Source organism: Salminus brasiliensis, chromosome 4, assembly GCF_030463535.1.
Source record: "Salminus brasiliensis chromosome 4, fSalBra1.hap2, whole genome shotgun sequence".
In the NCBI taxonomy this organism is placed as follows: domain Eukaryota; kingdom Metazoa; phylum Chordata; class Actinopteri; order Characiformes; family Bryconidae; genus Salminus; species Salminus brasiliensis.
Window position 1 is genome coordinate 49,364,814 of NC_132881.1, and position 13,889 is coordinate 49,378,702.

Here is a 13,889-nt window from a genome sequence, read left to right on the forward strand (position 1 = left end):
ATTTATATGGAACACCTCACAGACAGAGGTCAATCAAAAGGTCTGTACATAAATATAAGTAGAAAAAAAAATGTCTGACCTCTGTTTTGGTCTTTGAACCATTAACCGCTTTCAAAGCACTCTTCAATTCTTAATCTATGCTTTTAAGAAGGATTTACTTCATGGCCAAAAGTATTGGGACACCTGCTCATTCATTCATTGTTTCTTCTGAAATCAAGAGTATTAAAAGGAGTCTATCCTGCTTTTGTTGGAGTAACTGTCTCTCCTGTCCAGAAAAGAAGACTTTCACAGCATTGCTGTGAGAATTTGATTGCATTCAGCAACAAGAACATTAGTGAGGTCAGGATGTTGGATGATGATCATCACCCCATCTCATCATCCCCAACTCATCTCAATTAAAACTACTGGATGGAGCTCCTCCACCATAATTTCACAGTTCTTCCACTGCTCCACAGCTCCTCAATGCTGGGGGGCTTTATACCCCTCTAGCCCACACCTGGCATTATTAGGCAGCATGGAGCCAATAGGGTCATCTAGTTTATCTGCTCCAGAGAGTCCTATTCTATTGGCAGTACTACTTTACTGACTGTGCACAGAGGCACAATAGTAAATATTACAGGCACTGACTTTATGTTATGTGGGTTTATAAATATATGTTATATAGAGTTAATTACAGGTAGACACTCTCACTCTCACTCGAAAGCAGAGAGGCACATGTATGGTTGTAGGATTTGAGTTCTTACTTCTGAACCCACCTTATTTTTACTATGACGAAGGCGAGAGGGGTTCTGGCTCTGGTCGGACAGCTCTGTGCCAGCAACCATCTCTTCAGGAACTAATGAATTCTCCAATTCAGACTTCAAACTCTGAGATCCATCAGATCCTCCAGGACTGGCAGTTCCAGAGCTTTGCAATTGGACAGAAGAAAGCTGTAGTCTGGAGTGATCTTCATTCTCAGAGATAACTGGCTCTGGAATTGATGGGTTGGTGGCTTCGCCTCTATGTACAACATCATCTTCAACACGACAGTAAAGGTGGTCGGCATGTTCACCTTCAGGGGACAAAGCTGCAGAGCTTTCTCCATCATTTTCATTCAAACCACAGGTGAACATTTGTGGGAGACCATCTACAGCCAGGTTCTTTAGTAGCATGGACATCTCAGACATGCCACGTGTATTCTCAAGCTCGAGCTCCACTCCTGAGAAGTTTAGCGATTTCAACGTGACGTCTCCATGTTCCTCCACTAGCTGCCTCAACACCGTGGAGATATCCGCGCTGGAAAGATGCTGGATGTGACCTGCATTAGAAAGCTTCTCAGAATGACAGTAGGGGTGATCAGTATGGCGGCTGGGAGACACTGGTAGCTCTGAGTGCTCTTCAGAAAGTTCAGATTCATTCCCAAAACTCTCAGCAGGATCTCCCAGTGGGGAGTCTTCAGCCAGAATTGAGCCACCTTGCATGACTGACCCGTCTGCAACCTCAATCTCTCCTCCTGGACAAGTGAAGGACTTAAAGGTGATGTCTGCCTGTTCTGTAGAAGAAGAAACTGTAGAAGTAATGTCAGCTTGACCTGCAGAGCAGACCTCATCAAGCATTTTCCCTTCCTCATCAGACACATCAGCTGTGCAGGTAGTTTTGTCAGTGGGGTAAGTACAGTACGGATGGTCAGTATGTTCACTGCTGGCCAACATGGCCTCAGTATCTTCTCCATATGCTACAGTTGTGTTATTAAGAGTCTGTGGGCCGTCTTCCAGTGATAGAGCTCTAATAAGAGCAGACACTTCAGACATTTCAGATTCTTCTGAAACTTCTACCTCCCCTCCCGAACACAAGAACGATTTGAATGTGATGTTTCCCTCGTGGTTATTGACAACATCTGCGCCCTCATCTCCATCTCCGCCTCTGCAGATGCTTGGGGAAAGGCTGGCGATGGTGGTGTGGTCAGGTTTTGTACCAGAGGCAGGGCTCGGGTTTTCATTCTGTGTAAAGCAGGGAGGAATAACACTCTTATTCACAAAGGAATTCCAGCAGTTCCTAAATGTAGACTTGGGAGTGTAGAGTGGGGGTTTGGTATAAAGTGTGGCTCATTGTGGAGACATTTACTGGGTTGACTCTGGTCTCAATCAGTATTGTGTATCCATAATCATGTGGAGATTTACCTTTCAGTATTAAACTCTTCAGGCGTCTGGTTCTACTCACCACTACTAAACACTCCTTTGTTTTTCAACATACCTCAGCCTGAGCTAGATTCTTGTCCTGCAGTGACGCTGTTTTAACAGTTGGTGTTTTCTGCAGCTGCACAGCCGGCCTTTCATTCTGGACCTCTCGCAGTGGAGTTCTGTCAGACCTCATCAGAGGCTGCTGGGAAGAGAAACACCCTGTTAGGCAAATCCGCTAATGAACATAACCAACCTGACGCCATCATGCAGACATCCAATAACATGTGCTGCATTCTGCAGAGCAATGGTTTATCAATGCTTTTCCCTGTTAAATCAATAAATACATGAATAAAAATACAAGAGAGCAAATATAAGCACTTACCTGTCCTCTGGTATTCGACATGGCTCTTTGTTACAGAAGGTCGTCTGTAAAACATGTGGTGTAAATCAGGTATATGGGGGGAAAAAATAATAATAAATAAAAGCCACACTGTACAGGCATCATCTATATCTCAGATCAGTAAAATAACCTTTATTTAATTCATAAACCAAAGTGTCCATTTATGATCTTGTTTTATATACACTTAAGTATCAAAAACTGTGCAACAGATTTTTTGTGTAATCAAATATTGCAAGTATTTCAGGAACAATATATATATAGACAGTAGAGGTGGGTGATATGGTAAAAATATTATGTCACGATATTTAAATAAATTTTTTTCACAATACACAATATTTATCACAATACATATAATACATGTAATTACAAACTAAATACATCAGTAGTGACAGATTCTTATAAACTACTACTCAGATACAGTGCTCTTCATTCAACATCTGCTGCTCTTCATCTAATTAACCCAGTCTAATCACACGGTCAGTAATAAACCTGCAGCTGATCAGTGTTTATTAAGTGTATCTCCTCCATATGATCAGAAAAGCTTACTGGTATAACCACAACATCATTTTTCTCGATACGATAGCAGGATTTAGCAGCCAGTAGCAGTTACACAATACAGCACAGTAATACAAGGTGGTACATAGGTAATAAGGGTGGTACATAGGGCTGGGTGATATGGTAAAAATACCATATCACGACATTTTCACAATATACAATATTTATTACAATACACAATACAATACAATACAGACAGAAAACTACTACTCACTGTTCCGAGTACAGTGATTTTTATTCGACATCTGCTGAACGTCATCTAATTAAACCAGCCTAATTACACTGTCTGTGATGAAACCTGCAGGTAGTCAGTGTTTATGTAGCACATCAGTATCTTTGATAAGATTAGAATGGCATATTGTGTATCGCAATAACAGAATTTATCACAATACGATAAAGTATTGTCATATTGCCCAGCTCTAGTGGTACAGTATAAAAAGAAGTAGTCCAGACACAGCCAAATAATAATAATAATAATAATAATAATAATAATATTAACATACATACATTTATCCCCTTGTGACTTTTATAGTTAATAGTTAATTCATGCCTCAACGTAATAAAATATTCACTAAAAATAAACAATACTGTAATCTATAGATAAATATATATATTTATCTATAGATTACAGTATTGTTTATTTTTAGTGAATATTTTATTACGTTAATATTTATATATCTCACTTACTACACTGAGTCAAGAATATATACAAAAACATATCTACTGTACTAATTATCATCACTGTAGATGACACACAGAATAAATGCAGAAATATTCATGTGAACCTAACCAGGGAGGAACGCAGAGAAGTCAAAGAATAAAGAGTGAATAATGTGCTAGAGGAGCAGGGTATCAGCAGATAAATGACCATACTGAATGAATATGTGCATATATGGGTATTTCAATAAAGTGTAATGTGTCAGTAGTGTCCAGGAGTGCAGATGTACCTGATGTACAGTAAACACAAAACATAAAAAAACAATAACACAAACAAACAGAGCACTAACCCTGAACTGATGAGGCTATATCGTGAACTCCAGAAGAGCAGGGAGTTTAGGTGACACTAAACTACAGAAATATCAGCATTTCCTTCCCTGCACTGCACTGCCTGGGCACCAAAACATGGGCTCCAGTCTGCTGCTGTACCTGCACATGGTGGGTGTTTCCATTATTTTGGACACTCCTAGTAATGCCAAAGCATGTGGAACTTTAAAGCTGATTATCTCGAGATAATCAGTCAAAGTTAAGCTAATATTCCCCTTAATCAGGATCTAGGTAGAATGTACTGCTCAGTGTTAGCTAGCTAGCTAAATGCTGTAGGCTAGCTGCTCCTGTGTTGTTTAGCTAGTGCTAAAGCTACATGAACAGCTACAGCCTCTCTCTTTGTGTTTATGGCTCAGAGCTGATGTGAGTCAAACTGATATTAAATAAAGGAGTAAAGGTTGTAGCTGTGTGTGTGTGTGTGTGTGTGTGTGTGTGTGTGTGTGTGTGTGTGTGTGTATATGTGTGTGTGTGTGTGCTGCTGGGTAGCTAGTGCTAGCTAACGTTAGACTGACCCTGCTCATCCAAAGCTTCACACTTTAAGGCTACATGCAGTGTGACTTACTGAAACGCGGGCTGTGACACAGCTCCACACACACCCTTACCTCCCGCTCCAGGTGCTGTAAGCCGTTATTCCCGCGCTGTCACACTGTAACACTGTCAGTATCTCCGTGTTTCAGCATCGCTGCTTCAACCGCCGCCGCCGCCGCTGTTCAAACTCCGGCTGCTCTCCCCTCATTGGCCGAAACCGCCAGCACGTCATCACGGCCGCGAAACCGAGGCTGCGGCAACAGCGACCTCTGGCGTTTCTGTGCTGTTTAACCTCTTATTAAACACGACCATAACATAAATACAAATATATATATTTCTTATTTACAATTGTATTTTTATATAATTTATGGACGCCTACTTCATCAGGTATATTATAGGTGATTATATATATATATTACTTAACGACTTAACTTTTTTTAATGACTTTTATTCTATAATAATGGCTACTTTTAAGAAAATCAGCAATTATTCCAACACAATAAGTCAACAGAGAAAATAAGAACCTGTTCTGACACACTACGTCAACGTTTGGTCATACTGCTGCGTGGAAGCTTCCACATCATAATTAATATAAATCTTTTTTTTTAAATTATATATACATATTATAAATATTATATTATATTATATTATATTATATTATATAATATAATATATATATATATATATATATATATATATATATATATATATATATAATTTGGGGGTGCTGTAAAATATTATAAAAATGATCTAAATTTCTGTTGTTTTTTCCCTGGTTTACCCCCTGTAGCTGCTTCTGAACACGATGTGAATAATTCTAGATGAACAGACCAGTAGAAATGCTCTAAATGACTCTAGAATGAACTCTTATTTTACAATAACTTCCAGAGTAAAGTCATTATTTTGGAGGTGCATGTTCTTCAGTGATGGTGTATTCTAAAATGTATGTTTAATTTGTAATATCTAAAGGTAGAACATTTTACTGTATTGCCAAAATCAGTGATGGGTTGCAGTGTCTCCTGTCTGTGGAGGGGTGGATCTACATATCAGTCAGTGAGTGAAGAACAGTCAGTTCTTGAAGGTGATGAAGGTGATGAAGCAGGAAAAACAGACAGGAGTAATAACCTGAGACACTCTGAGAAGAACCAGACTGTGATGTTCTAGATAATGACTGGGTCAGAACATCTCCAGAACATCAGGCAGTGGTCAGTACCTGCCAAAACCTTTTCTTCTATATTTTTGTAATAATGTATGTGATACAGAACAGAGTGTTGTGTATAACTGAACAGTGAAAGTGGTTCAGCTCCTCTCTCAGTCTGTGTTCTAGATTCTTGAAAATGATAAAGTGTCAGAAACCACATAAGCGAGTCCATTACAGACACAGCCGTTCAACACACTGGTGGAGTATAAGCCTCCAGCACTTGCAGTCTACACCAGCACTGTAGCTAATGTGAGTTATTTGCCGGCTCTTGTTCCTGAGAGTCTTTCACCTCCGGGTTTAATGTTCTTCTCTCCTCCTCAGTCTGAGGTTTTCCGGGCCAGGACTGCTGGGTCTCCTGCCCTTCGGCAGCTGGACGATGGGGATTGCAGCCAGGGTACAGCGCCTCCTGTACATCCTCATCTTCCTCTCCTTCTGCAGGGAATCGTCCAGAGCACCAAGAGACATCTTCCTGCTCCTCTGCCCGTGCAAAAGCTGAGACCTTTCAGACCTAGCAAGCCTGCAGCGCCATCTTGGGGGTGCCGGGCGGGGCCGGGCCTTTGGCCTGTAGGAGGAACTGCTCTGGGCCTGGAGGACCTCCATTAGAATCCTCATGTCCAGTCTCCAGCTTCTCAGCGTGGCTGGAGGAGAGCATTCATGTGCAGTCTTCTCATGAACCTCCTCTGATTTTTGAAGGTCTTTGGGTTCCGGTTTTCTTTGGACAGATTCTTGGCTTCTGTTTTCTGGGTTTGTAAGCACACCATGGAGGCCTGGTTCTGGATTTGGGGCTGGAGGAGAGCTTTTTATCTGCGTTATATCCTTAACCTTCTCTGACGCAGCTTTGGACGCAGCTTTGGAAGCTGGTTGGTGTTTTGGTCTCTGGACGGTCTCTGGGTTTGCCCACAGGCTTTTGGAGAGGGCCTTGTATGGTGGCAGGTTTGTAAACATGCCACTGGGTCCTGGTTCTGGATTTGGGACCGGAGGACAGCTTTCTTCTCCATAATTTGTCTCCATCCTTCTGCTGAAGATCTGAGCTGCACATTTGTTGTCAGGGAGACGCGTTGGTCTCTGTTTTCTTTGGTTTGTCCACAGCTGTTTTGGGAGAGGTTTGTATGGAAGCCGGTTTGTACCCAAAGCCTTAGTGTCTGGTTCTGGAGTTCGGACTGGAGGAGAGCTTTCATCTCCACTTACTGTCTTACTGTCCACGGTCTTCAGTGCGGCTTTGGAAGCTGGTTCCAGTGTTATCTGGATGGTTTCTTGGGTTGTCCACTTCTTTTTGGGACGGGATTTGTATGGAAGCAAGTTTGAGAACAAAGCCTTTGTGTCTGGTTTGGAATTCTGGACCGGAGAAGAGATATCATCTCCTTTCTTCATCTTGGATTCATCCTTGACCTTCTCTGGTCCACCTTTCAAAGCTGGAAGATGTTTGGGTGCTTGTCGTCTTTGCAGGTTTTCCTGACCTGTCCACAGCTGTTTTGGCAGGGTTTTGTATCTCACTGGGTCTGGAACCATGCCAGCAGTTTCTGATTGTGGATTCTGGTCCTCAACCTTCTCCGAGTTGACTTTGGATGCTGGATTGGAAGCAGTGTGGTGTTTCTGTCCCAGCGACCTTTGGATGGATTCCTGGGTTCTCCATAGGTTTTGTGAGTGGGTTTTGTTTGGTAAAGGTTTTGTGAAGACTCCAGTGGGGTGAAGTTTTGGATTCTGGACTGGAGAGGAGCTTTCTTCTCTACTCTGCATCTCCATCCTACTCTTGACTGGCCTGGATGGAGCTTTGGAATCTGCTCGACGTTGTGGTCTCAGGGCGGTTTCTTGAGTTCTGCACGGCTGTTTTGAGAGAGGGATTTCGCGTGGCGAAGAATCTGTAAACTGGTCAGCAGCGTCTGGTCGTGGAGCCTGACCGCAGGGCGGCGGCGGCTGCTTAGCCACATTTTGAGACGTTAAACCGTACCTCCTCATGGTCTGCAGCAGCAGCTCTGTTATAGCCTGGCTCCCAGTCTGATTAGCATAGTCAAGTGCTGTTTGACCCTTCTGGTCACAGGCATTAAGGTCAAAGTCCAGAGCCTGAAGAAACAGCTGGACCAGACTGACCCGCTTGTACAAAACTGCATAAATAAGAGCAGAGCGTCCAGAGCTGTCACTCAACCCCACATGACCTCTGTGCATCAGCAGCATTCTGGCCACGCCCACTGCCCAGTCCTCTCCATCATGGAGGCAGCAGAGCATCAGCGGAGTTCGGCCTTCGGAGTCACGTTCGTTAACGTCCGCTCCGGATTCCACGAGTCGCCTCGTCACCAGGAAATCCCCCTGCAGGAGAGCTTTATGGAGATCCATATTTATGACTGTAGTAATAGAAAATAAAACATTATAGATCATAGAATTATTGAAAAAAATGACTTAACACATAATAATAATAATAATAATAATAATAATATGATAATGTAATTATTAATCTATAAGTCACAAATAGATTAATTCAATATATTTTTTTATGTTAATGGAACTAAAATTAATGTCAAATATATGATAAATAGAAATTATATTATTTTTATTATAACAATTTACAAAATTCATCATTTATAATACAATGCGTACAATAATACAAACTATACCAGACACCAGAGGTTATCAGATTATTATTATTTTAGTATTTTTATCAGAAGAAGAATGTCCTGTAGACTGAGGTTTCTGCCACTGCTGGTAGATCCATAGGACCTTAAACAAGCAAGGGGACTCATTTACACACATCAGGGCGCCGATGTGTAATACACATTATAACCAACTTATAATAATGATTTTATTATAAAATGAATGATATTATTATTATAATGATATAAAAATTATAATGTAAAATAATGATATTTATTTAAATGAAGGATAAAGGATGCAGCGCGCAGTGTGTAGATTAACTAATCACACTTACAGGTCATTAGATTCTAATATAAAGAACTATTATATTATTATAAAATATTATATATTTTAGAACTATTATAGAATTTGAATTGCATCAGAATCAAAATCACACAAGGGCGTAGTCTTGGTGCACACCTGTATGTATGTATTTACCTGTAAATAAAAGTAATAGAATTGAATAGAAATAAGAAAATTAAATTAGAAATTAGATTAGAAATACCAGACAGAAGCAGACAGACCTGGCAGTGTAAAAGCAGCTAAACCTGAACAGGTGAAGGTGCTGATCTGAGGAAAAATCAGACCTGCTGATATTTACAGTACGCAGGTTCCAGTAGCTGGTCTAAGAGAGTGAGGTCACCTGCTCTGAGGAATCTTCTCTGGTTCTCAGGTTCTTCACATCCACCCCAAGTCTTACACCCCGACCGCTCACTTCCACTCTGCAGAGTGGTGTGTTGTTGCTATGGGAGAGAGGAGTGGTGCAGCCCATAAATCTCTCTCTCACACACACACACACACACACACACACACACACACACAGAGCCAAACTCCTCACAGCAGCGTCCAGCAGCCGGTGACCAGGAATACGAAGTGACCTTCATTAAAAATCTAATTATTCCATCACCCCGAGTGTCCTCGGTCAGCCAAGACACAGCCTGCTGCTTGAACACTAAGGCTGACAAGCCCTGGAAGCTTATACCTACCAATTAGCAGGGTGCCAATGCCCAGTCAGTGTGTGTGGCGCTGGTATGAGTGTATCAGGCACAGCAGTGTCACCGGGGTTGATACACACGTCAGAGTCGCTGCTAGGTTAAGACAAGAGCGGCTCAGTGGTCGGCCCTGATGAAGGTCTAGAGGAGGGTAACTCACACTGGTCATCATCAGAAATAAATAAATAAACGAATAGAAATGAAATGAAAACAAGCCCATCTGCTTCAGGAGCTTTTATTCAATATTCAATATAAACAACAATAAAGAAAACTCTGCAAGAGCAGCAGCAGCATGACTGACGGAGGAACATCACACCCTGAAGTGTGCTCCTCATCACGAGGACTGCTGACCGTGAGAGGGTTCGAAAAACAGTATCTTCTGAGAAAAAAAGAGAGCACTGTCCAGCAGAACACTGGGTACGTTTCTCAGTGAGGACGAGAGAGAAGTATCCAGTGTAACCTTGATTCGGCTCTCGAGGCAGAGCCGAGCTAACTCTGGCGCTCCTGTGTTTGGACGGCCCGGACTCGCAGCACCTCCACAAATCCATCCCCAAACCAGCAGGTGACGTCGGCCGTGTCCAGAGAGAAGAAAAAGAGCCTGTCGCTACAGCGGGTTCTCCGGTACACTGACCGCGGGTCAGCGGACAAAATCCCCCGAACAGCTGCCGCAGCCTCCTCTGGACCTTTCAGGAACTGGAATTTTGGCCTTCCTGTTTCTGAGTGAACACAATGAGAAGTGTCCTAATTAACATCTATATAACATCTAATAACATTAATGTCCAGTATGAAGCTCTAATAACACTAATATCCAGTATGAAGCTCTAATAGCATTAATATCCAGTATGAAGTTCTAATAGTATTAATATCCAGTATGAAGCTCTAATAACATTCATATCTAGTATGAAGTTCTAATAGCATTAATATCCAGTATGAAGCTCTAATAACATTAATATCCAATATGAAGTTATTATTAATAAGAGAAACAGAGAGAAAGAGAGAGAGAGAGGGAGAGAGAGAGAGACCTGTGCTCTCTGGAGGCAGGAACTGTGCGAGCTCTTCCTCAGCAGTCGGGGTGAAGCGGACGCTCAGTTTGGCCACTGGAGGGTCTCTGATCCAGCTGGCGATGCTGCTGTAGGAATCTGCTCCATAACACAACCTGGAAACAGACAGATTACATTTCCTTTACTTTACATAATGATACTTTACATAATCTGTACATTAATAATGTTACTATTATTACAATTATCACCCAACATGTGCATGCTTTGTCCAGTCCTTACAAAACACATCAAATATGAAAATAAAAATCTGTTTCACAGCCAAATCATTTAAACGGAAAGTTCCTAACTTCAGCCATGTTCAGCTCCTCCTCTGCTGCTGCGTTCTCTCTTCACTGGCTTCCTGTAGCTGCTGCCCAGGTCATCAGATTCAGACCCCTGACTCTGGCCTACAAAGCCAAGACTGGACCAGCCAGCCCCTCCGTACTTGATGGCAATGGTCAAAAGCCGATCTGCACCAAGAGCCCTTCCAGCTTCAAGTACGGCTCGGCTCGACCTGCCATCCTTTAAGATCCACGGAAGACGAGTGTCCAGACTTTTTACTGTCCTGCACCGAAGTGGTGGAACGAACTTCCCCTGGGTGTCCAACAGCAGAGTCCAACACTCGCTGTCCTCAAACCCAGACTGAAGACCCTCCTCTTCTGAGAGGACTTGGGTGAAGAGTAGAGTATTATGGTCTGTATATTGACTTGTGTTTAGTAGAGTCTAAGATTAGAGGATCTTCTGGATTTTAGTCTGTTTAAACTAGCTGAGGTTCTTCTTCAGTAAACAGTGAAGCTCTTCTGTAAGACCTCTGGAGAAGAGCGTCTGCTAAAAGTCTTTAATGTAAATATTAATGGAAGAGAGAGTTTAGCTACAATAATTCCAATGATGAGACTAACAGTAACCTCTAGGGTCCATAACAAGTTAGTATATATATAATATCATATTCACTCTTACACTCACACAGCCCTACCTGGCAGCATCCTCTCTCTCAGGTTCAGGCTCAGTGGGCTTCCCTCTCTCAGGACACGGCTCCCCCTGCTGGAGGTACTCTCTCACCTCCGCCAGAGCTTTGGTGAAGCCGCTGTCAGAGGCCTGTGAGGGACCAGCTGAGGCAGGAAGCTGCACTTCTGGGTGCTGAAGCTCCTCAGGTTCTGCGTCCGTTTCTGAGCCCGGCGTGTCCTCAGTCTGCTCAGGAGCACTCATCTTTACCCGGTTACTCACGGACGGAGAGTCGTAGTCCGGGATGTAAGGTTTAATATCCAGCACAGGAGTCCCAGCAATCAGATCCACACCAGACAGGTGGAGGGTGTCACCTGTAATGCAGAGCCAAAGATTCACACCACGGATCCACCCATCACACACTTACATGCACCTTTAAAGCTGATATATGTAAATTGGGTCTGTTCTGAATGGCTGATCTTGTGTATTGTGCCTGATTCAAAAGGCAGTCAAGGCTGAAACACCCCTTATAACTGAACGGGTGGGGCTACACTGCTGCAGGCTGAATGGGAGGGGCTAAACTGCCGTAGGATGAATGGGTGGGGCTAAACTGCGGTAGGCTGAACGGGTGGGGCTACACTGCTGTAGGCTGAATGGGTGGGGCTTAACTGCTGTAGTTAGCAGATGTGTCCTCACCTGTGATGCTCTCCAGTTTGGCAAGGGTGAGGCCGATGGCGTTGGGTCGGTGGGGGCTGCGTGTGGAGTACACCCCCACCTTCTGACCGTTTAGCCGAGGGGGCTTTACCTTGGCTTTGTAGCTCAGGTGGCCGTTCTTATGGAAGAGGAAGATGAGCCTGTGGGGAAGAAGAGACAGATCTACACTACTAAACTCTGAGTCTGAGGTGTCTTTTAGAATTCTCCACCCAGCTAAGCTTTACTAGTCCTGGTAGGACCACACACCAGACATGAGAGTAGTTCTCCAGGCCGGTCAGGGCATGGTCAGGGTTGTTGAAGACTGACGGCTGAATCTGCAGACTGGCGCGGGATAACGTGCAGACCGCTGGCTGGCGGGGGGTCCCGTTCTTATTGGAAAAGCATGAATCGATGTAGCCAATGGGGACGGTCTGAATACAGCCTGAGGAGAAGACACAGGAAGGAAGGAGGTATCGGATTCGAATGAGTGAACATCTCCAGAACATCACTGGACATAGTGCTCTCTGTTAGGAACTTGTATTAGCATAGAGACAGTAACCGAGATTTCAGGCACCAACCATGCGGTGGCGCTGCTGACAAAGCGCTATACAGACTGGGGTCCCCAAACTCTACACACTGCGTAGGGTCCCCAGGACAGGCAATAGGGTCCACAGCTACAGAGTTCAGTGTCTAAGGCTGGAGTGGAGGCGGCCTGTCTGAGAGTGTGGCTAGATAGAAGGTTTTATGGTCAAATGAGACAAAATGGATGTGTGGTGCAGACCTAGCACCACCCACTCCCTAACAAACACCACCCCAGCAGAGAAACATGGTGGTGGGAGCATCATACTGTGGGGAAGTCTACACTTCCGTCACATCCCGACTGCTCCAGGTCAAATCCACTGAGGCAGTGTACCGTTACACGAACTGTCACTGTCCAAATACTTATGGAGCTGTGTAGAAAATGTAAAGCATTTCCAAATCAACCCAGTTTTAGCAGATATCGCTCGCTCACCTTTCTCTAAGGAGATCTCGGCCCCCTGCTGCAGATCCGGTGCTGCTGCTGGTCTCTTCTGCGCTTTCCCTCGACTCCAGACCTCCAGCTCAGACTGCAGAGAGGTCATGTGCTTCCTGTGGGCTCGGACAGAGCTCTCCAAGTGCTGCCTGTGGAAATACAGTTTCCCTAAAATGAGCAAACAGAGCAACCTACACACAAGCGGACAAATCACCTGAGACAGAGCGAGTTTCCTGAAGAGCCTAACGAATGACTGTAAAGACTGTTGCTGTTGACTCCTCCCACAACAGCGTGACCAGGCGAACTCCAAACCCCTTACTGTTGGTGTTATTTATGATATAGAACTTCAGATTTGACTGATAATACAAATTATATCTAATATTATTCCTCTGGTTCATTCTAACAGAACAAGTGGATCTCTCTCTCGCAGTGCCCTCTGGCTGTTGGAAGCAGAACTGCAGGATAAAAAACCCCACAACTTTGTGATTTGTTATTTGTTATTCTAATGTTATATAGAGTTAATTACAGGTAGACGCTCTCACTGATCACTGACTTTATGTTTATTTGGGTTTATTCTAATGTTATATAGAGTTAATTACAGGTAGACGCTCTCACTGATCACTGACTTTATGTTTATTTGGGTTTATTCTAATGTTATATAGAGTTAATTACAGGTAGACGCTCTCACTGATCACTGA

At 43.4% G+C, this 13,889-nt stretch overlaps 1 protein-coding gene across 1 annotated transcript in view; it reads right to left on the reverse strand.

The window, feature by feature from the left end:
* Positions 1–9,738: 9,738 nt before the first annotated feature.
* trmo (tRNA methyltransferase O) overlaps positions 9,739–13,889 on the reverse strand; it is a 6,535-nt gene continuing 2,384 nt past the window's right edge. Inside the window, exons 2-7 of the mRNA XM_072677170.1 lie at positions 13,192–13,340; positions 12,447–12,621; positions 12,183–12,340; positions 11,518–11,860; positions 10,527–10,660; positions 9,739–10,220 (exon numbers count right to left, since the gene is read on the reverse strand). Coding sequence (XP_072533271.1) covers positions 9,994–10,220; positions 10,527–10,660; positions 11,518–11,860; positions 12,183–12,340; positions 12,447–12,621; positions 13,192–13,340 — 1,186 coding nt within the window. The 3' untranslated portion in view covers positions 9,739–9,993. The remainder of the gene's footprint in view (positions 10,221–10,526; positions 10,661–11,517; positions 11,861–12,182; positions 12,341–12,446; positions 12,622–13,191; positions 13,341–13,889) is intronic.